Below are 22,403 nucleotides of genomic sequence, written 5' to 3'. Positions count from 1 at the left end.
CACAACTTATTGAAATACCTAAAGTGAAAAGACATTTTTGCTTTTAAATGATTCTCAAACTGTCCCATAACTGTAAAAAGACAAGATGTTGAGTGGGTATGAATTGGTTTTATTTTACAATGCTGGTTCCCGAGTAATATAAACAGCAGTTTTACTAGATAACTTTTATTTATAACTGCAGCAAGATTAAAAAATGTTTTTAAATAGGCACCAAGTGTTTGTATTATTCTCTATTTACAGGGTTTTAGTTTGACAGCTGTTGCAAAATATTTATCAATGTAAAATGTCTCTTCTACAACAAAATACATAAATATGTTTATAAAAATGCATACAGATATCAAATAAACATGTAAACTTGTTAAATTAAAAAGTGAATATAAATTGTTATGATGCTCATTTAAAAAAATACTATCAAATGTTATACAGTCAATCTATTTAAGTAACTGGTTATGATCATGGTAACATTTATAACATGTTTACAATCAGTATGTGGAGCAATATAAAGAGCTAATTAACATCTCCAAATAGATTTTAACATTTTTTAATGTACAGAGAATTAAGTTGCTAGAAGGTAACTATTCAACATTGTACAGCTTCTTTATATCTGCAAAAGGGTATTTACAAATGAAATGCAATACTTAAAACTTAAAACCTATGATGTGTCAATTTTATATATTAAAGTTTTAAAGAAGATATAGCAAATATAAATTAAAGTTCATGGTATATCACTTAATTGAATTGACATTCACTGATCAATGTGCACTAAAATAAATTTAAGTATAGAAACAGAGTTTAAAATAAAATCAAAAATGTGTCATAAAATCTGGGCCTAACATTGAATACTCTATTATATACAGGACAGGACAATAAGAAGAATTACACATATGTAGGTGTGAAAGAGAATACTCTGTTCAAGTGTACACCACCCCTCATACCTAGACATTTACAGCATCAAGTAAAAAATTCTAACAGAAAATATTTTAATTCTTTTTTAAAAAAAAACTGTAGCCTGAAGGAAGAAAATGTGGCAGTGCAGGGCAGAGTGAAATCTGTCCCGCCTGCTAGGCTAGGGTCTCCATCAGCTGAGCATGGATATCCTGAAAGCTTGGCCTCTGCTTGGCATTCCTCCTCCAGCAGCTCAGCATTAGGTCATTGTAGACCAAGTCAGGGCAATAAGGAGGCTTGGGCAGGTACACCTGAGAGGAACATATCAATGTAGAATCAGAGGCAGCAAGACTCAACACATTCATGAAAGGTACTTGATGACCTCTTGAACCTAATGGCATGTTTGGACCCAGCTTAACGCATCTTTTGTACTTAGAATAGAAACATATATCCAGTATCGTTGTCTCCTGTAGGTCTTATTCATGTTATTAGCTACTTGCGTAGGTCATTTGTTGCTTGTATCTCAACTTGTCTTTGTTTGTGTTTCTTTCTTATCTGTACGAGCTGCTTCACACTAATTGCCCCATAAGAGATTGACAAATTTGTCTGAACTGAACAGAACAGATCACTGAAAACCCTGCTAAACTTCAATCATATTTTCGATTTGTTATTTCCCACCACACTTTACTGTTAATGCTATAAAAAGGATTTTGGTTGTTGTATCACTTTGCAGAATTTTTCTCTTCAGAAAATTCAGGATTGTTTGAATGTTTCCCACAAAGAAATGATCCATGGCTACATTTCAGACTGAAAAGAGATTACACTGATCACTTCAAGTTTATATGCTTCTTACCTGTTTACCCTGGTCTCTGAAGAACTCTCCTGTATTTTCGATAACCTGCTCATCAGAGAGCTGTGAGTATGGCTGCTCCTTACACAGTGTCAGGATCTCCCACAGAGTCACACCGAATGCCCATACGTCACTGGCCATGGTGAACTTACCCTGAGAAAACACACGTTACTCATGTTGACCCAAACCCTTTGTTCTCCTTTGATATTTTGTTCTCCTCAAGAATCAAGGAACTACTTTAAAACCAAATAGAATTTTACATGTTATAAAAACTAAACTAAAACTCAAAAAGAATACAATTATTTAAATAGGGAGGAAAAAACAGTTCGAAATTAATGGATAAATCTTATTTAGGATACTGTCTGCTTGGTTCTGTTGTGCTGTCCTATCTTGTGAAAGCCAAAATTGCACAAAGTTGTGTCAATTTTGGTCGATTCTTGTTAACTTTTCTCTCATCATATTAAAAGCCTAACCATACAATCTAACCCTCAAAGGGGGAAAAGTTGAGTGGGAGGATAAGAAGCAGACCCAGCTCTTCTGTTGGATCTATCATTGCAGATATCAGAGTTTCTTAAAATGAACACGAGTATTTGAGCTTGCCTTAAACCCCACACACTCACCAGTAGGATGCTCTCCCACGACATCCAGCGAATGGGCAGCACAGCTCGGCCCTGGATCCTGTAGTAGTCTCCTCTGTACAGGTTTCTGCTCATCCCAAAGTCAGCGATCTTTATTGTTAAGTTTTTTCCCACCAGACAGTTTCGTGTCGCCAGATCACGGTGGACAAAGTTTAAAGATGACAGATACTTCATACCAGATGCAATCTGCACAGCCATGCCAATAAGTTTACTGTAAGGGAAGGAACAAATAAGGATTTTAGTTGACTATTGATTCATGTAATCCCTTTATATGCTACCCAAAATAGACCAAAGTTAACAAACAAATAACAAGTTAGCAAGCTAACTCCCATTTCTTCCTGAAACATATGTGATTTTAATCCTAAATCTTATTCATCAAAGGTGTTCACTTAATCAAGAAAGAACACAATGTAATTCATGCTTAACTGCCCCCCCCCAAATAAATAAATAAATAAATAACATTTTCCTTCTGAATTTGAACTCATAGGAAAAAAAATGTTTTTCCTAAGAGTTTCAAAATTGTTCAGTTCCTATTCTTAAAAAGATATTCTTAGATAATTCTTTACAAATCAAGCAAAAAGCTTTTTTCCAAATTATGTCACTGTGTTAGTGGAATGATTAATTTCTGGAGATGTCGTAATTAATTCATCTCGCTATAGAACAGGATGAAGCTCTGCAGGAAGTTGCGTGCCTAACTCAAAGATAAAATCTTCAAACATTTGCAGCTTTTTCATCCTGGGGTGCAAACACTACCACCCAAAGCAGCCAGAGAAAAGTAAACTGCATGGAAAATGTAATTTGATTTGACTTAATCCTAATATCCTTGCAGAATTATTAATTGTATAGAAGACAGAGGCATGGATTTCAAACTTAATATTAAATTATGATTGGGATGTGATGTGAGTGAAAGGGCCTACCTGGTCATACTTTTACCATCTGTTTCTTTTTGTTCTGTTTTATTTTCATTTGCAGACTCTTTCTTTCTCAGGCTGCACAGGAACTGGTTCAGATCTCCGTTCTCCATGTACTCAGTGATCATACACAGAGGGTCTGTATCTACACACACCGCCAGCAGACGCACAATGTTAGGGTCCCTCAGGCGAGACATGATGCGGATCTCTTTCAGGAAGTCGTTCCTGCAGGAGGATAGACACTTTTTATTTCCTGCCCAATCAAAAACTGAATAAAAAAAACAAGTGACGTCATAACAGCCAGCTGGTGTGCACCTTTTATGGCACAAAAACAACAATGCAAACATTTTCTTTCACCTTGCATTCTTGTTTGCATCTTCCCGTAGCGTTTTCACAGCCACCAGCAGAGGTGACTCAGAGTTTCCCTCTAGAGCCAAATCCTCATCCAGGAAGTCCTGCATGCCCTCTGCCTCACACAAGTGTACCTGTTTGGGGAAGTACTTTTTCAGTTCATCATGCACTTGCCAAAGCTTGGAGCCATCTGTTCAGCTCTGTTTAATATCTCTGAGTGAAGCCTACTTGTCAGCATGCACTCATACTTTAACCACAAGCATCAACACAGATCTATCAGGAGGTTTTCAGAACAAAACCTCCAAAGTTGCATCAACAACACTCTTTTGGAAAGAGCACAACAGTGAATGAGTGCATTTGCCAGCAAACATTAAAGCTACCAAAGTGCACATACTTCTCCAAACTGGCCCTCTCCCAGCTTCTCCTTGAAGGTGAGCTTGTGTCTGGGGAACTCTCTCATGGAGGAATCGGTGCCAGCAAACAGATTCATGCTGACGGCTGTGATGGAGTTGGTGCTGCTGTCTGAGGACTCCTGCAGGCTGATGATGTCTGCCTCTGCATAATGAGGAGCTCCCTCTGAACCACCAGCTGCTGGGGCTTTACGGGGGGAGCTCGGTCCTGATGTGGAAACAAACAAAGATAAATCAAAGCAGCTGCAGCTAGGGCCACACTGTTTGTTTAGCGTTTTAGCATCTTACCGAGATGATCTGTGGACTGAGCAAACTCTGGTAGTTTCCGTATGAGACGTGAAGGCTCCTGGTAGTCAGCGCAAAGAGGAAAGATTCTCTCGTAGGTGGAGTTGGAGGTGGAGCCACCGTCACTGGTCAAAGAAGAGTGTTGGGAGGAGAAGGCCTGAGTCTGGACTGCAAGACGAGCTGTCAGTTCATCATCCAGCATCCGACGAGATGCCTATTATGATAAAAATTTGTAAAAGGTTCTGGTTTAGTCAAATTGAATCCTCGATATTTGGTGGATGTGAGTATTGGTTGTTATACTGCGAGGAGACCTTGCCCACACATCACACAGCGCTTATACCTATGAGACATTCGTAAAAGCTGAATATAAAAGAAGGATAATGTCCCCAGTTATCCGCTAACACTTCATATACAAACACATAAAGTCGCCATTCCCCTTTGGAGACTTTGTAATACCATTCTTCCAGCAGCTGCTGATTACTTTGTGCAGCGATCCATTTCAGATCATAAAGCTCACCTCATAATAACAACAACCTCATCAACAAAGTCGTTTTCAGCTTCTCTCTCTTTAATGAAAAGTCTCCTCTAAAAGAAAACTTCTGACTTTAGACAATCTCTACTTTCATTAGTTTTTTTTTACTCTCATTTATCAAAATGTGTAAAAGTAGAAACATCATGAATAGGGAAGGGTACCAAATTAGGTACTTTTATAGGTATTGACTGAATTCCATCAAACGTACCGGGTATCGATTCATTCATAATCAAAAGGTTCCATGTTTAGGTACCTAAATGCATCCTTATGACTGTGAGGGAGTGGAAGAGTAGGCAATTTTCAATGCTGAATATGAACACAGCATAACAAGGTTATATATTTGGGAATAAATATGTTTAATTGGAAAAACTACATTTCATTTTTAAACAAATTGATATTTTTTTGCCACATAAACACAAAAAAGTACTGAAAATTGGCACCCCTGAGTACCGATACCAATTGCCAAGTACTGAGCATTAGTACCGTATTGTTTCAAATGTGAAAGGTACCCATCCCTAATCACGAATCATATGTTCTGAAAAGGCTTATGTTTCTATGTGTTTTATATTTCATTCTAAAGTTGTCCACAGTCATGTCACCCATATGTGTAAACTGAACAGATCATTTGATAAGAAATGTCTTCTTTTGTAATAACATCCACTGTTAATGATGCAGGCAACACCATGACAGATAAACTCTCCTCTCACCTTCTCCAGCATCCTCTGCCACACCTGCCTCCACAGTATGATAACTATGATGGTTAATAGGATGGCGATGATGGCCACCAGGCAGCCAATCAGGATCCTGGTGTTGCTGTCGTCCACTTTATGAGTTGGATCATCCCCTGACCAAGCAGACAGATCAGATGAGAGTTTGAGTGGATCAAAGTTAATCCATCAGACCTTTTAATAGTGTGTTTCTTGTATAATCCCCCTCAACCATGTATGAGAGTATCACACATGGAAGAAACCTGTGTTTTATTGTTGTGTTCCTAAAGCTGACAGCAGGGGTCAGTGTTCAACCAAGAAACAGTTTGCTGGAAACATCTTGAATAGGGATGTCAAGCTCGTGCCATGGAGGGCCAAGAGGCTGCAGGTTTTCTTTCCAACCAAAAACTCCACCAGCTGATTTCACTGATTAGTCCCTTCTCCCTGCTTAAAGGTGAGGTAATCAGTGAAATCAGCTGGTGGAGTTTTTGGTTTGAAAGAAAACCTGCAGCCTCTTGGCCCCTTCATGGCACGAGTTTGAGATCCCTGATCTTCATTAGTTTTTAAGGAATTTTACTTGACTTTACTGAAAGGGACTAATTTGAAAGTACTTAAGTTTAAAATATAAATTAGGTGTGTAAAAAGTAAGCATATTAATCTTTTGAAGGGGTGTAAGTTGCTGTTTTAATAAACACTGTTGGATGTAATGTGGTTCGATCTCCTCAAAACCCTCCTTTAGCAGCCCGGGTCAGATAATGGAGGAAATATAACTTTGCTTCCGTAAAATAAACCCAATATAACAATATCAGACATCACAAAAGACAAGCATAAAATGAGATTATTAATTAAATGAAAGAATTGGCATTGACTTTGTCGCATCTAACATCACAAGTGGTCATGTGTTCTTCATGAAAAATGACTTATTTTCACATTTATTAACTGTAGTCTTTGAAATTTTGGATTTAAACATGACTAAAGTTTAAAAACTTTGTCAAAAGGCCGATAGTTGAACAGGTTTGACTGATCATAAAGAGATAAACCACCAAATGTGGCTCCGCTAATTGTACGACATAAAATATGGCTTAATTTTAGAAACCATTTGTGAATAATCTTTGAAAAATTCAATATCAATAAGAGTTGATCAAATAACTTTGTTTACAACTACATGACTTCCAAGCAACCTGCACTTCTTTTTTCACCTCTTACTCTGTAGAGGAGAAGAAACAATATAATGAAGTATTTAGCTGCTGACCTGGCAGGGTGTTTGTGTGGTGTCCATGTTTACGAGGAGTCAGAGAATTATTGTAAACTGCGGAGCCTGAAAAAGAGAAAGACAAGAATAAAACGTGAAAAGTGGGACAGCAACAAGCCCGAGAGCGTGACGACACTTAAAGGTGCAGTGAGGATAATCCGTTTGGCATTGATTGCAGTGACACTTTTGGCCATCACTGATGGTGTTTTTTTGGGACCAAGACTCCATTTCCCATGAGCACTATCACCCACTATCGTGAGGACGTGACACTTGGAATAGCTTGCATTTGTTTTGGGAACAAATGAGCAGAGAGCATTTTTTAACTCTACTTTTCTTTGTTCAAGACAAATATTTTTCAGGATGCAAAGTGCCTAGGTAAGGTATTTAAGTTTTTATAGTTAAGCTGCACTTTCATTTAGAAAATGGCAACAAGACAAGACTATCACTTTTCACAGCCAGCATAGTGTCAGTAAAGGGACTCTCTGTCTTCGTGCCATAAATGGTAAATCTGACCCAACCATGAATACTAAGAAATAGCATTTAGAAATAACCAAGTTTGATGCTGATGTTCTCATTTTAAACTGCGGATTATAGATTATCACGTATAATGTCCTCACACAGTACCTTTAAGAGTTAAAATTAGTGCTGCACAATTTGGGGAAAAGGTGCAACTTGTGATTAGGTGGACAATATTGCGATTTGCGATTGTGCTTGCGGTTTAATAAAAAAAGTTGTGTCGTGATGAGTCTACAGACTTGCTTGGTTATCATGGAGACAAATCTGAATTGTATGTGCTGACATTGCGATTGCGATAATCGTGCAGCCCTAGTTAAAATCTTCAAAAAGTTTCTGTCTGAACATATTTTACAAAATCAAAGTTTGACTGCATCTCTACCTGACTGGAAGGCGACCTCGCTGAACAGCATCCACTCATCACTGAAGTGGAAGCGACACTTGATGGCGCTGGCTGTGCGATCTCCGAGAGGCACAGTGACAAAGCGCGCACTCTGGCTCACATGGTCTAGAGGAGGCCTGAAGGTCACGGGGTCAACCTCCCAGTCGGAGCCTGAGCGAAAGTAACAGCCAGCCTGTCTGAACATCCTCACCCCTCTGCTGAACATGTTGTTACAGTGAACCTGAGGAAGTGGAGTTTAGATTTGTTCACAACAGCACAAAGAGTCACAGGACAAAAATCTCTGGTTTATAAAACAATAAATCATCCTGCTTAATCTGCAAAAAAAACATGCTCTCTCCTCGCTTCTTTCTTGGATGATGATAAGAGGAGTGATGCAGAAGAGTCAGAGAAAAGAGGAAAGGATGCTGCAGCAGGTGAAGTGATGACTAATCTGTTTTGCTTTGCTGCAGCTGAAAAATCTTTCATGTCTGGTCACAGCACTCACCCATCCTGTGATGAATAGCCTCATTATACGACGCTATTTAGATCATTTCATAAATTTGATGTCTCAATAAAAATCACAGGAGCTACAGGAGAGGGATGAATGCCCCATGTTTTACACTTTGCAGGAGTTGAGTTAACTGAGTTGACTGGTGCACTACTCTTAAACTCTGCTCAGCTTTTTACCTTCATGGAGGTGAAGTTTCGGACGTGGTCGAACTCAAAAATCATCTCCACGTAACCTTTGGGAAAGCTCTTGTTGTTCCAGCCCACATAGTCGTAGCCGGGCCACATGCCATAGATGTGGCTGTGGAGGAAATCACCCAGACCCCAGGTGCCATCTGTCAGCTGGCCCAGGCCTTTCGTTGGTCTAGATGAGGAATGGATTGAAGAAATACAGGAAGATGGCGTCAGAGTTTTAAATCTTGCCTGTTAAAGATCCTCTCTAAGTTTCAAACAAGTAGTGGTTGAATCTGGACCTTTCAGCGGTGGCCCCGTCATACACAGAGTCATTCAAGTAGACATCCAGGCCTCTGTAGATCATTTGTTGCCCATTTGGAATACTGTAGGACATCAGGCCATCTACAGAGAGCAAAGATCAAAGTCCAGATACAAGATAGGGAACATATGGAATAAATTACACCTGCTCTTACAGCTCATGGTTTGAAATGCAAAATACATGAGGTACAAAGTACAGTGAGCAGTATGTAACAGATTGGAGCCCATCTGTCATGAGTTCTTCACTAAAATAACATCTTTGCTACACATTATCCTGCTTGTTGCATAGTTCATTAGCGAGGTGGATCAATCATTTGACCCCAAATGTTGATTTGAAACTTTCACTATCAATAAATAATCTGATACACCCACAGTTTTGACTTTGAATGAGGCAATAATATTCAGGCTTCTTAAAGTAGACTGTCCTAGCTGCTATTAGCCCCACAAAAGAGAACAATTTTTCTGATGGAAATAAGAGGAGTGGGACTGTTTGGCCATGCCTCTGTCAAGGTCTGTGACATTTTCTTTTCCATTTATCAGTCCCTTAACACAGCTGTATCTCTTACGCTCTTCTGTTAAGTGCTGACTTCATGTGGCTTATTGAGTTTTGTAGATTTCTCTGTCATAGCCTGCAGTTTTTGCTCGGACTGGCATATTGTTTTAAAACCAGCCAATCAGAATGGTAATGACAATCAAGTAAAATTTCTAACAAAGGCCATGTCCACAAATAGCCGGGTATCTCGCATATACCACATATATTTTTACAGGTTTAGGCCTGTCTATGGGGTGGCTGTGGCTCGGTGGTAGAGTAGTCGTCTCTCAATTGGAAGATCGGGAGTTCAATTCAGGCTCCTGCAGTCACATGCCGACGTGTCCTTGAGCAAGACACTGAACCCTGAATCGCTCCCACTGATGGTCAGTGGTGTGTGGATGGGTGTGAATGAGTTAGATAAAAACTGATGGGTTCCGCCATCAGTGTGTGAATGTGGTGTGTATGGGTGAATGAAAGACTAGCAGTGTAAAGCGCTTTGAGTGGTCTGAGAGACCGGAAAAGCACTGTACAAGCTCTATACAAGTTCCATTTACCATTTACCATTTTATCATTCTTTCCACATGAAACCCCAGTTCTATGTCACTCCAAACAATGTTCCCTGAGATTTTGGAAACTCTCGTTTCATGATTTTGTGTATACACCTGGACACTGAGTTTTTGGTTCTTGAATGTCTGAATGATGAGGGTTTTGAAAAGCCCCGGCTACGTGTACGCCGGAGAAATATATTTGAGACATTTGATAAATGAACCAAAACCAAACCTGATAACCAGATGTTACTTTATACACAGGTTTTAACACAGTTTATAATGCATCGGCTCCTGCAGTCACAAAAACTTTACTCACTTTTTATCAACTATGACACATTAGTGATATTTTCATAGCTTCCTTAGATTAGATAATTGAAGTCGATTTACTTGTAATATAGTTTAGAAATGTCCAGTTAATAGAGCTATAAAAAAGCCCTTGGTTTTAAACATGTGGATGTAGAAAACGATTTCTGTGTGATGTAAAGTAGTAACTAACCGAGCCATTCGCAGCCGTAGAGCTCCACTCTCATGCACACGATCAAGGAGTGATCCGTCAGAGGCATGAAGCGCACAAAGCGAGCTATGATAGGAGGCTCCAGATCCTTCAGCACCACGTCGTACGCATTCCTGTTCCCCTCAATCACCTGGCAGAGAGAAATACAGAAACCACAAAGAGGACTGAGTGAGAAAGTGATGAATTAAACTCTGCTGTGGTAAAACTAGGTTACTGTATTTCTATATGATATGAATCCTGCCTTATTGGTTAAACCACAGATAACTGTAAATGACAAACGGTTCAGTTTTGACATAATGTAACTGACTCATCTCCCACAGGATCTCATATCAAAGTGCTTAATGTACAGAAACAAAGACTGATTTTATTTAACTGTCTTGGTGTTTGCAGCTTATTTTTCAACTCATGACAACTACGCTAAGGCTTCATTTTCATACTACTCATCCATTTTAATCCTATTCAGGCTGAAAGTTATACATCATTCATCCTTTACAGTTGTTTCTGAGTGACAGGTGAAAGCCTCTGCTTGCAGGTGTCGGCTCATCAGTGCCACTCAACTTGACATCTCAGCTGTGTTTGTGTTATTGTTGGTGTCTTTCAGAGAAAAACTACAGCCTGCCGTGCAGTTCATTATTCTCATATTCAGAATAAACAGAAATGTGCTCTTGCTGTTGCAGTGAGTGAAAAACCTAGTTTTATTGTGTTAATACGATGGCATTGATCCTTGTCTGTTATAACTGTGCAAAGCTTGTTTGTGTTCAGCGTTGTTGTGGGTGTGTGTTTAATGTTGTGTTGGAATTTTGTTGCCTCTTCTCACTCAGAAGTTAGGCGGTCTTACTGCAGTGGTCACAGACTGTAAAAAATACAGACGTACTCTCAGCGATGTCACTGAATGGTTTCTGTAAAGTCCTTGAAAATTCCAGTGATGGCAGGCACTGTGTTGGAAAGGCTGACTTAACCTAAATTTTAACGTACTTAAAAGCTGTTCTAAATACATAATTTCTTGCATTACATAAAGCCTTAGTGCCATCAAATGAGTTATCTAAAAATCAGAGCTTGTATATTGAAGAATAAGCCATGTTAGACTAAGATTGTTGGTTGTACCAGGCTGTAAACACATTCATTGTAAGCCCCATGTAAAGATAAGCTTATCAGCATTAGGCTTCCTATAAACTCTACTGCTTTTGCACCCAAAGTTTAGAGACGAGAGGCATTGTGTAAATAGTATACTCTTTTAAACATTTATATGCATACATATTCTTTATATATTTTCAACGCATAAGTTTGCTACTCAGGTATGACACCAAAAAACAAGGTCATAATACTGGGAATACTAACCCCCCCTCAGTTTCAAGAGGGTTTTGGTCAAGCAAAAACTTCAGGTCTAAAAATATGAAGCCTTTGTGAAAGTGCTAAAAACTGCAGTTCTCCAAGAGTCCACTAGGAGCAAGCCAAAAATACACGCTAAAACATATACACGCCAAGCAAAAAAGCTGATTTTTTAAATTAATTTCCCTACAGACACAAACTATGCAGGTGAGGAAAATTTTCACAGATTTTTATCTTGATTGACCGGTGGACTCTGTAGCTGTGTGCAAAGAGGCTAAATGACCTTTTGTTTACTTAATCTGAAAGAGCTGACGTCATAGACTCTCAGCCCTCATATAGGACAGTTTATGGTTTTAGGTAATTAAGAAACCCACAGACGGGGTGCGCAGTTGGCCTGGTGGTTAATACACAGACACTGCAGTTTTTATCACAGTGGTCATTGGTTCAACTCTGGCCTCGAGCACTTGCTCCCCAGTTGCTCGTCCCTACATTTCCTTCAGCTGTTCCACTCTAATAAAGGTGAAAATTCACCCAAATTATCATTAACTTAAAAAAAAAGAAACAAACAGAGGTGGAAATTATGCATAACTCTGAGCCTTCATTGTGAAAATATAAATTTGACAAAAATGTGTCTGGAATAAAGAAATAAGGTATAAAGACCAAATCCAACATTAGCATGCTAGTTATCTTAATCTAAAAAGGAGAGTCATTCTGTGGGAGACAATGTGGTCAACTCCTGCTTTGTCCTCTTGCTAAAAAATGGTCACTTCTGTCTTGAGCAGAGTTCCAACTAGTAGTCTACAAATCAATAAGTGATGGCACTGTGGCTTCATCTGCTTCTTCAAAGAAGTCTAACTGAGGCTAACCTAGTGTTACTTCAGCTCAAACTGCACTGTGCACACCTGAACTGCATCACACCTCTGTTGTCTGGGATGATGGGATACAGCGATACCTGGACATGCTCACCTGCCTCCCCTTCCTATCATGCCAGTCCACCCAGTTGCTGCCGTCTCGGCTGAACTTGATCCTGTATCTCTGGGCAAACTCATTACCCATCCCATCAGCATGGCGACCTTGGGTGCCCACAAGTGTGATAAAGTGCAGCGAGCGCAGGTCCACCTGCAGGTACTCTTTGAGGCCGTCTGGCTCTGACATGATGTCAGGACACCAGGCTCCATCACCATCTCCGTTATCCAGGTCAAGTCTGGAGAGGAGGAAGAAATATGAGAGGAGGCAGCAGAGAAGAAGAGGAGAGGAGGACAGACAGGAGGAATATAAAGTAGGAGGAAGAGGAAGAATAATGAGCAAAACAAGGACATTTAAAATTTGCACATCATCTTAACTTTGTGCATATCTGATGAACTCAGTGATCAGGAGTACTTAGGATTAAATTACTTAAATTTCTACCAATTAGCTCTCATGTATTTAGAAAACTTTTGAATACACTGAGCACCAAACTTCATCGCAAAAAATGACCAACCAATCTCATAGCCCAGTCCTTTCAGTCACAGTTTTGGAGCTTTTGTCATAATCTGGGATATTAGTCCCCTGATGTTTGCTCAGTTTTTATAAAAATTCAATATCAATGATTTGGTTGCACTGAGAGGAACTTTCATGCTGTGGTGACCCTTTTGGATAAAATCATTAGTGTATGAAGACTGCACCAGGACCCAATGTCGAAAAGATGTAGCTTCATTTGATGAGGCAGCAAATAAACAGGATACAGATCTTTTCTTTTAAAACGCTTCTCACTTTTCTCATTCAAGACAACTTTTTGCAGGTTGCAAAGTGACTGCACCAGCTATACAATAAAAAATAAACTTTGCAAATTCTGATTTAGAAGCAAAGGTTAGATTATTGTCTCTTTAATGTCATGCATGCTTTGGTGTCCTGATAAATGTATGATAATGTTAGACAATGCACACATTTTAAGAATTTTTCTATCTAAAATTTTGGCGGATGTCTTTTTGATAATCCTGCTCAAATTAGTATAAAATTGATTTGAGAAGGAGATTTAAACAGCAGAGCTCCCAACATGGTCACTAAAGGTTGAGTGACCAATACTGATTTGATTGTTTTTTCCCAGAAAATCTTCTACAGGAAGAGGAATTCAGTGCAAAAAACGACCAATCCACCCTCTGGTAATTGTACTGCGTTGGTTAAAAAAAAGGAACAAGTAGAGTAATGCATTTCAAATCATTTAAAACTCCTCACATTGCTGTTAAGCACAACTGAGTAAACCTCACTGGCTGATACAGATCTTGTGGTTTGACTAAAAGATCCCGAAAAGTCAGCAAATGATCATTTAAAGTGCTGCATTTGACAGAAACCGCTCTCAGTTTCAAGTTTTGTCTATTATTTTATAACCAAAGCTGATTTAGACAAAATTTGTTGGGGAACTTAACAGAATATCACTATGTAATATTTTTAAAATTCAAGTTGATTAAATGCATCCCTACGCTGAATCAGTGCAGGTTTTTATTATGTTTCAATGGTTAATATGTAGGGAAATAGTTAAACCTGCCTGCCGAATCTTGCAGCTGTTGATTCAGACCACTGACTGGATGCAGAGATGTCTTCGTCCTGAATCTGCCCACCAGTCATGCCCAGAGGATACCGACACATTTCTGAAAAACACACAGAGCATCACTAATACACACTTTTACTGGGTTCATTTTTCTGATTTAGCGTTTGTGTTTTCTCACGTGTAGCATTTTATCCTTTTAGTGTGTTTGCAGGATGTGAGGGAGTGTAAAGTGGTCAGGTACCCTCTCCCTCCCCCCTCTGTCCCCTTTCCTGCAGCCCTCCAGGCCTCAGAGCCAAACAGAGGCATCACTGTGTGGGTGCCAGTCTAAGCAGAGTGAGGCGGGAGTGGCCTCAGGGATACCTGCTCTTCCTCCTTCATAATTTCTCCCAGAGCCACGTGAGGGAGTTTTTTCAGTATCATAGCACCAAGCTACGTCTGGGGTCATAACTCGTTGATTAAGAACGACTCTAACAACAGGCTTTAAGATTAAGAAACTGTTCTGTGTGTGCGCAATGGCTCTACCTTTGTGTAGTGTAACCATCTCTACCTGGTCATTATGGGATGTCTGTGATTTATTCACCCGCCCACACTGAGCGCCTGACATGAGCTTAAGGAGCACAGCAGAACAAATAATCCTTTTACTGAGAGTATATTCTAAAGTAAAAGACTGCATGTGTGTGTGTGTGTGTGTGTGTGTGTGTGTGTGTGTGTGTGTGTGTGTGTGTGTGTGTGTGTGTGTGTGTGTGTGTGTGTGTGTGTGTGTTACCTGCAGCTACGCCTACAAATTTTGTGTTTTTTTTTTCTTCCATGAATGTCCCCTGCTTGTGAAAGGTCTGCCTGTTCTGAAGATATTTGCTGTCTGACCATTAGGTAAACCATATACACACACACTCCCTGTAACACACACACACACACACACACACACACACACACACACACACACACACACACACACACACACACACATACAATTCTTGCACTAAAAGCCCACCCACCTAAAATTGTTTCCTTTCTACACCTTGCCAACATATATATCCACTGGAAAAATATTCAAAAAACATATATATATATATATATATATATATATATATATATATATATATATATATATATATATATATATATATATATATATATATATATGCAACATCATGTTTGATCAAAAATTAAACTCTATATGCAACAGGGTGAACTTTTAGTGGGATACCTCTAACAACTCAAGTGTCCCTTAATTTCTTTAATCATATTTCAACCAATACCTGCTCTAAGAATCAAAGGCATAGATTTAAAAACATAAATAACCAACATACCTGGGTTAACTTGAGATCGAACAGCAGCAATCAGTAGCAAAAAGGAGACATGATGTAAAGTCTGTTGAACCGTCAAGACATTCATCCCTTTCTCTGCACACCTGAAAGTTTATGAAAGACAATAAGCCCAACAACCCTAAATATTCGTCACAGCAACAAATCTATTATTATTTTTTTAATTGTATACCTTAGGGTTATGATTGATATTTCACCATATAAACAAACAACATGTATACAAAGGATGAATTGTGACAAAAAATACAAATATCAAAATTATTGTTTGTAACAAGGTGTTAAAAAAAGTTCAATCAACATGATCAATGATTAAAACCTGGTAAAAATCACACAAAGTTCTTTCTGTAACCCAGATTCCTGCTTTCACAGGCGTTGATTTTTTCTCATCCTATACAAGTCATCTGTGAAACTCTAAAAGTTTAAATGTGACTATAAAAACTCTGCATACTTAACTAGTACCTAAAACAATCTGTGCCAAGTCCTTCACGTGGTCCTTTCACCAAAGATATGCTGGATGGTGACATCCTCTTACAGAGCTAGAATAGACAATAAGTCTTGTGGGGAATGATCTCATTATTATTCATATGCAAAGTAAGATTGTTTCACACTGAATTTAACCAAAAAATTAGTGGTTGTACATCTTTCAGTTGAGTGTCCCCAAGCCTTTATATGACCAACCAATCACTCACTAACTGTTTGAGTTCTGATACTTTTCTGTACATTTATAAACCAAAACAAATGCAAATAAAGAGCAGATAGCTGGCCCCACTTCACTTTGAAGTAATCATGTAGATGTAGCTCTTGTGCTGTAGTCAAACAGGATGTATTTTTAAGTATGATACACGGTCTATATTGAGCTGAGCAGTGCTGGAACAGACTTTCTTCAAAGTCAGTTTACCCTCTGAGGTCAATAGTCCCACGGGAGGAAAAAAAAAACATGGATTTGACTTACTTTTGCAAGTTCTTCGCCCGATATTATGAAACCATCAGTTTCAGTAAATATTCCACATCTACTGCTGTGAGTTAATGCGTTCAGCTCTGAAGTCGCTGACCTCTTCCTTGTGAGGACTTTCTGGGAGTGGAAAGAGAGGGAGAGGGAGAGAGGAAGAGAGGGGAAATGAAGGCTGATGTAAGAGTCTTTCTTGCAGGAGGAAAGAAACAGAGAAAATAACACACTTCTGGAGTTTGAGGTGAGGCCCAGAAGTCCCAGAATTCCACCTGATCCACAAATGGTTTCAATTATGGCCCACAGAGGCAGCTGAGTGCGGCGGGGTCTGGCAGCTTCCGCAAAGAGCTACTGCAAAACACAGACTGGACCTCGTTTTTCCAGCAGAGGAGAACCTGCTAATTACTGAGGGAGACATGATGTTTCAGAAAAAAAACTGGATGAAAACAAGAGGAGTCACAGCTGAGATCAAAAGGAAAAACAATCAGTAGCTGCAACAGACAGCAGACTAAAGTTTATTAACTTAAATATGTCAACCACATCAGCCTGGACGTATCAAAAAGGTCATTAACATTTATTTTGTTATGTTTTCTTTACTTTCTGCATTCAAAATCTTATATTAAAGTGGTTCACAGAAATGAAAGTGATGATTACCAGTATTACTCCCTCAGTTACCTTTATGGATGAAATCCACTTAGCATCAAATTTTCCCCCACACAATCCTCTTCCTCTCGATTTGCTGCTGCAGCATCTAAAGCATCTGTAGCAGATAAAAGTCTTCCTCCAGGATGTTCTGTGTGATGACTAAGACTGATATGAGAAAAGACAAATAGAGAAAAACAGAAGAAAGGCTGAAGACCTTTAAGACTACTGTACACTTACTTTGATGACTGTGTTTCTATCAGAGCTCTGCAGCCTGCTGCTTATCATAAAAGATATTATCTCTTCTTTACATAAATAAAGTATGTCACATTTTATATCACTGGCAGTTAGAGAAACACTTAAAATTTGAGTCAGAGTTGTGAGCTTACTTTCTGAGAGTCGATAAGCTGGACCATTCAGCGGGTTTGCAGAAAGCCGGCAGAGCGTTTTATCTGGATGCTGCCCTACCTGGCACAAAACCGTTAGCATACAGTAGCTTAGCAACGCTAACAGGTGTGGTGTGCCTGACCTATGCTGAGCTAGGCTAAGTTAGCTTAAGCTGGAAGACACTTACTATTAAACCTACATGAGTTCGTCTGTTTTGTTCAAATCAGCTAATTTAATTGTTTTCTTTATTAAATCTTTGTGTCAGGTAGAGATAACTGGTTGTTCACTCGAAGTTGTAATTTTTAAAAAAAAAAATTTTTTCTTCAGATTTTCAAAATAAAACGTTTACTGCTGTGTCGTATTTTTATGTTAGGTTAAGCTAGCTGTGTACTGAATATCTTACAAATACTTGGTATTTGTGAATTGTGCATTAACAGTTGAATTTCACCAAAAATGGCAGCCTTTACTTGTTTTACTGCATCATAACCGACAGAAAAGCTGGTGACTGTACATTTACTGTATCTTAACAGTGTTTAATACAAAAAAGAGAAATATATGAACATCCACTTGAAGCATTTCTTGTGTTTACTGAGGCTAAAGTGACTGTTTACTTGTTAGTTTCAGCTCACCTCAGTGGTATCAACCTTTGAATTTAAAGTATTTTCCCAATGTTTACAAAAGGCTAAAGCAAACTCAGAGTTATAGCATCATATTTAGCATAAATTAGTTATATCATTGGGTGAGATTTTGTTATGTTAAAGTACAGTCAATGCAGCTGTTTTCTCTTCCTCCCTTCGCTTATTCTGACTTCTGGTTAATATACTAAACTCATACCCGGGATCTCTGGGGGCAGACTTAGTTGTATCTGGAAATATTTAGTTGATTTTTCTTGTTTCATACCTTTATGTCAGTAGATTTATTACATTTGGACATCTCACCAAACCCTTCTCTGTTTTCAGTTTTCATGAAAGCTGAGCCAACTTCTTTTTGCTACTACTTAAACACCAAAAACATTGGAGGGGGGTTTGTCTTCTAACCTCTCTTACAAAAAGGATGTAAGGTCATTCCCAAAAATGTGTACATATGTCTTCACAGGTTGATGACAGACAAGTTATTCTGCCTTCATAGCTCCCTCAGTCATCATGTATTATTGTATTTATTTAGAAAGAGGGAGGCAAAATAAAAGATATTATCATTATAAATTCTGTTGCTTGCTCAGAAAAGGGTTTTCAGACTTGCATCTGTTGGATGCTGAATATCACCTGGACTGTGATCCAAATACTGATAAAATAAATGTTGTTGCACTAACCAACCAACATTGCTTGAATAGCAAAAGGATCATGACAAACCTACCAGGCTTTTCACTTTGAGAATTAGAAATGCGACCACAGATTTTAATAACACCCCATCCTTTTGCTTTAGTTTTCTCATTGTTGACTGACGTGTTTGACTAAATTACCATTCAGAGTGCCAGGTCTGACTATAAAGACCAAACAAAGGGAAAAAGGTTACGCTGACATAATTTTTCTGAAGTAATCTTACCCCCACACAGTAGTCGAGTGTGTAAGAAGAATGACCTTATAGACCATTTTTCATAACAATTACACGAATGAAAGCAGAGGCCACCTCCTGAAGGCCGCCCACTATCTGTGTCAGCTGCACTCACGGAGCCGTAGGGTGTCATGGCCGGCTGTAGGCGGATAATGGCTGATATTCTTCATATTTTCCAGCTTATCTGCAGTGTTACTGCGCTAAGCTGCTGCTGCCCTCTGCACACACACTGAGCTTAATGGAAGATGACCCCATTTAATGACCACAGTTGCTGAATTTCTGAGAGCTGCTGCCATCACTGAAGACCTTCTGCTTGCAAGTCCACATCCCATTATGAATACAGGGACTAATGAGGAAAACATTTTGAAAAGGTCAGCCCAGGAGCTGGAACTGCTTATTGTTTTGTTAGAGACATGTTTCTTTTCAAAACACTGCCAGATTTATTTCAGCAATTTGTAACCCAACAAATTAACTGAAAGCATCAAAACACCAGAGGGTGTTTGAGAAAGGGCATGAAAGAGAAACATCTCTTAGAGTGCACTTTAATTTTCAGCACCTTCTGTTAGCAGACATAACCTTGGAGAAAAATGCTGAGACTGACAGAGAAATATGGGTGTGAAGAAACAGCAGAAAGGTTGAGAGAGTATGAGGGGTAAGAAGCGGTTAACAACAGGCTCCGAAAAAGAGGAAAGGAAGGTGAGTCAGAGAGAAAGAGTGAGGAAGAGATTTATCGATTTTGGAAAGTGCTCAAAGACACGTCCCCAATTCGGTGATTCAAAGCGCTGGCCAGCTGTCAGCAAGGTGGAGCTGCGGCGACAGCTGGCAGGGAGAATATGAAGTGAGTCTTTGAGTTTTATAGGCCTCCATCTTTGTCTGCTTTAGACTTTTCATCTGAAGGGTGAAGAAAAGGTGACCATTGTGAGTGTAGTATTAACAGATAATTCTAAACACAGACATTTTTGTGCTGCATATGTTGGAGTAAGTGAGAAACAGTGAAAAAACTACTCCAGAAAGATGATAAAGTCTCGCATGACAGTGTCCTGTCTGTATTTTGTGTGATGTTTAAAAGTTTAAATCACAAAAGTGTTGAAGACATCAAAATCAAAAACCAGAGATTTGTGCTTTGTGTGATTACAGATCACATATTGTACCAAGCACATCCAAGCTTTATTTCTCAAACTTCAAAATATGTGTTAGCATATCCAGACTTTATAGACCTCCGTTAAAAAACAGCATAATGAAAATGTCCATGCCCAATGTGTCACAAGTCCATTAACAAAGACATTACCACAGTGTAACAAGCCCAGTGAAAAGGGGATGGCACCAAGTTGGCTACAACAATCATCAAACTGACACACACAGTATGCAAAACACATACTAACAGACAGCAGGGATTAGACAGAGCCTAAAACACCATCAGACGATCCAAGACCAGAAAAAAGCTGTGCTGAGTTTCGTTCATAAAACTACACTTTTTTTTCTTTTTTTGGTGCGTTATTGCAATTGAGTCATACGAACAGAAATGTTTCATGACTTTGAGATATAGTGACATCCAGTGACTGTCTGTCAGGCTGAATGTGATATTAAAAGAAAGGGTTTAAAGAGTGGCTAATTTGATGTTTTAGGACTTGTTCCAAATAAAAAAATATGTGTCAAACTTTCCGTTGAACCAGGATATGTGCAAACTTGAGACATTTCCATCAACATCGGCCCCACTCTGTGTTAATGCTAATAAGCTAAACTTTGCATCATAACACAGTGCGACACAGTGAGATAGTGAACAGGGTAAACATACAAGCATGCTGTTAACACGGTGACGTTAGCATGTAGCTCTGCACCAACAAAGTATTAAAACTGCAGAATTATTTAAGTGTTTTTAGTCGTGATTAAATTTATTAAGTAAAAGTTGGTTATTTTAATGAATTGTGGTTTATATAAGGGGCTAAAAATGCTGCTCTGAATAAAATAATTTGTAATTTCAATTTTGCTGTCCAGCATGTCAGTCACAAGATGTGATGACCTTTTTTGAGCAAACTTCTTCAAACTAAGTGTCATAATTAAGGCTGTACCCAACTTTACTTTAACATGAGGATCAAATAATCTAAAACACAACAGCATAAGTTCAGTTATACATTCTGTTTCTCTGTTTCTAAATACAACTGTTGGCTACTGAGTTTAACACATTATACATTTTCTCTGTGTCTAGGAAGTCAAAAATCAAAGCTTCAAAGGGAAACTCAAAATTTCTGGCTACCAAACAGAATTAGAGTGCACTCAGTTCAGTATTAAACACTAATTATTGATACCTTCAGAAGATGCAGTGCAGTTTTCACGTCATACGTGTAATTAAGTTCTGTACATATTTCCCTTTTGGTGCATAAATTCAGTCCCGCATGTGTTGCTTTAATTGCACCACTACACCGCCATCTCGTCCCCCAAGCAGTCCGGCAGACTCTCTGCATTCAGCACATTAAAGAGTCGAGCTGCACCGTCAGCTCCTACCCCCTCCCCCTGCCCCCAGCTGTCCCGGTCATCGCTCTCATCTGTGTTCGATTCGTACTCTGATCCAATCCCGGACTCCCTGAACCGCAGCAGCTCCAGAGCTCCTAGGACTTGCTCCCCAAGCAAGTTCTCATCCAGGGCTCCATCACTGGGAGTCTCTCCTGTGTCCTGGCCCTGCTCCTGGCCGTCCGCCCCCCGAGAGGAGAAACGGAAGCACTCAAACCGAACCCCGCTGCTGCTTAATCCCAGGGGGCTGGTGGCAGAGCCCACTGTGCCCGGAGAGCAGGGCCCAGGGAGGCTCGAGGCCCAGGCACTGTCACTGATCTGAAGCAGGGACTGAGCTGCTAAAGCACCAGAAGATGTAGAAGAGGTGAGGCTGTTGTGGGCTACACTTGGAGGTTTGGCACGGAAAGTGATCTCCAGAAGACTGTCCTGTGAGCCCACTAACATCAGAGACAAAATGAAGAAAGAAGGATGTGTACGGTTAAACCAGCTATCACATATTATACAAAAACAGAGAAAAAGTCTTGAGGGGAAGGGGTTTGGGCATAGCAAAGGAGATTAAATGGAGCTGGGTGAGGTCTGCACTTGCAGGATTTGATAATTCATGACTTTTATAGCAGCATATTGCCACTGGCTAAAAGTAGAGAAGGGGAAGCAGAGTGCAGTGTTGAACCCCGAGAGGGCTGCCATGGACTAATTGATTGCATGCCAGAAATGAATGTGAAAAGGAGCCACAATCACAGAGAGGAATCAAGGAAAGAAAGAGATAAGAGGGAATGAGATGAAAGAAGATTTAATTGAGGAAATCAGCAGATAAGAAAACCCTGAGAGACATCAAACCAAATACAAGTTTGAAGCACATAAAAAAAACTTAATGGTGCA

At 39.4% G+C, this 22,403-nt stretch overlaps 2 protein-coding genes across 2 annotated transcripts in view; both read right to left on the bottom strand.

Moving 5' to 3' along the window:
• Window positions 1–796: 796 nt before the first annotated feature.
• LOC141804073 (discoidin domain-containing receptor 2-like) lies at window positions 797–16,803 on the bottom strand. Its single transcript, XM_074688319.1, has 18 exons — window positions 16,667–16,803; window positions 16,443–16,562; window positions 15,476–15,576; window positions 14,163–14,265; window positions 12,605–12,842; window positions 10,292–10,439; window positions 8,697–8,799; window positions 8,404–8,587; window positions 7,717–7,957; window positions 6,822–6,887; window positions 5,570–5,706; window positions 4,334–4,544; window positions 4,030–4,253; window positions 3,642–3,769; window positions 3,291–3,509; window positions 2,356–2,584; window positions 1,739–1,888; window positions 797–1,196 (listed from the first exon to the last, which is right to left on the bottom strand). Exons 3-18 carry the CDS (start codon window positions 15,558–15,560, stop codon window positions 1,062–1,064), a joined length of 2,601 nt encoding a protein of 866 aa, XP_074544420.1. The 5' UTR covers window positions 15,561–15,576; window positions 16,443–16,562; window positions 16,667–16,803; the 3' UTR covers window positions 797–1,061.
• Window positions 16,804–20,155: 3,352 nt separating this feature from the next.
• Window positions 20,156–22,403, bottom strand: part of LOC141804374 (carboxyl-terminal PDZ ligand of neuronal nitric oxide synthase protein-like) — a 30,025-nt gene continuing 27,777 nt past the window's right edge. Inside the window, exon 10 of the mRNA XM_074688761.1 lies at window positions 20,156–21,961. Within this exon, the coding sequence (XP_074544862.1) occupies window positions 21,432–21,961 (530 nt within the window). The 3' untranslated portion in view covers window positions 20,156–21,431. The remainder of the gene's footprint in view (window positions 21,962–22,403) is intronic.

This window comes from Halichoeres trimaculatus, unplaced genomic scaffold (assembly GCF_033239565.1).
Source record: "Halichoeres trimaculatus isolate MK-OKI-2021-1 unplaced genomic scaffold, fHalTri1.1 fHalTri1_scaffold_15, whole genome shotgun sequence".
In the NCBI taxonomy this organism is placed as follows: Eukaryota; Metazoa; Chordata; class Actinopteri; order Labriformes; family Labridae; genus Halichoeres; species Halichoeres trimaculatus.
This window is presented reverse-complemented; position numbering and strand designations above follow the sequence as displayed.

Coding starts and splice junctions, on each gene's coding strand:
- LOC141804073 (XM_074688319.1), bottom strand. CDS start 15,560: ATGAATGTCTTGACGGTTCAACAGACTTTACATCATGTCTCCTTTTTG. Junction 8,800..10,291: donor CTACGGCTGCGAATGGCTCG/GTTAGTTACTAC, acceptor TGCTCTCTGTAG/ATGGCCTGATGTCCTACAGT. Junction 1,197..1,738: donor TCAGAGACCAGGGTAAACAG/GTAAGAAGCATA, acceptor TGTTCCTCTCAG/GTGTACCTGCCCAAGCCTCC.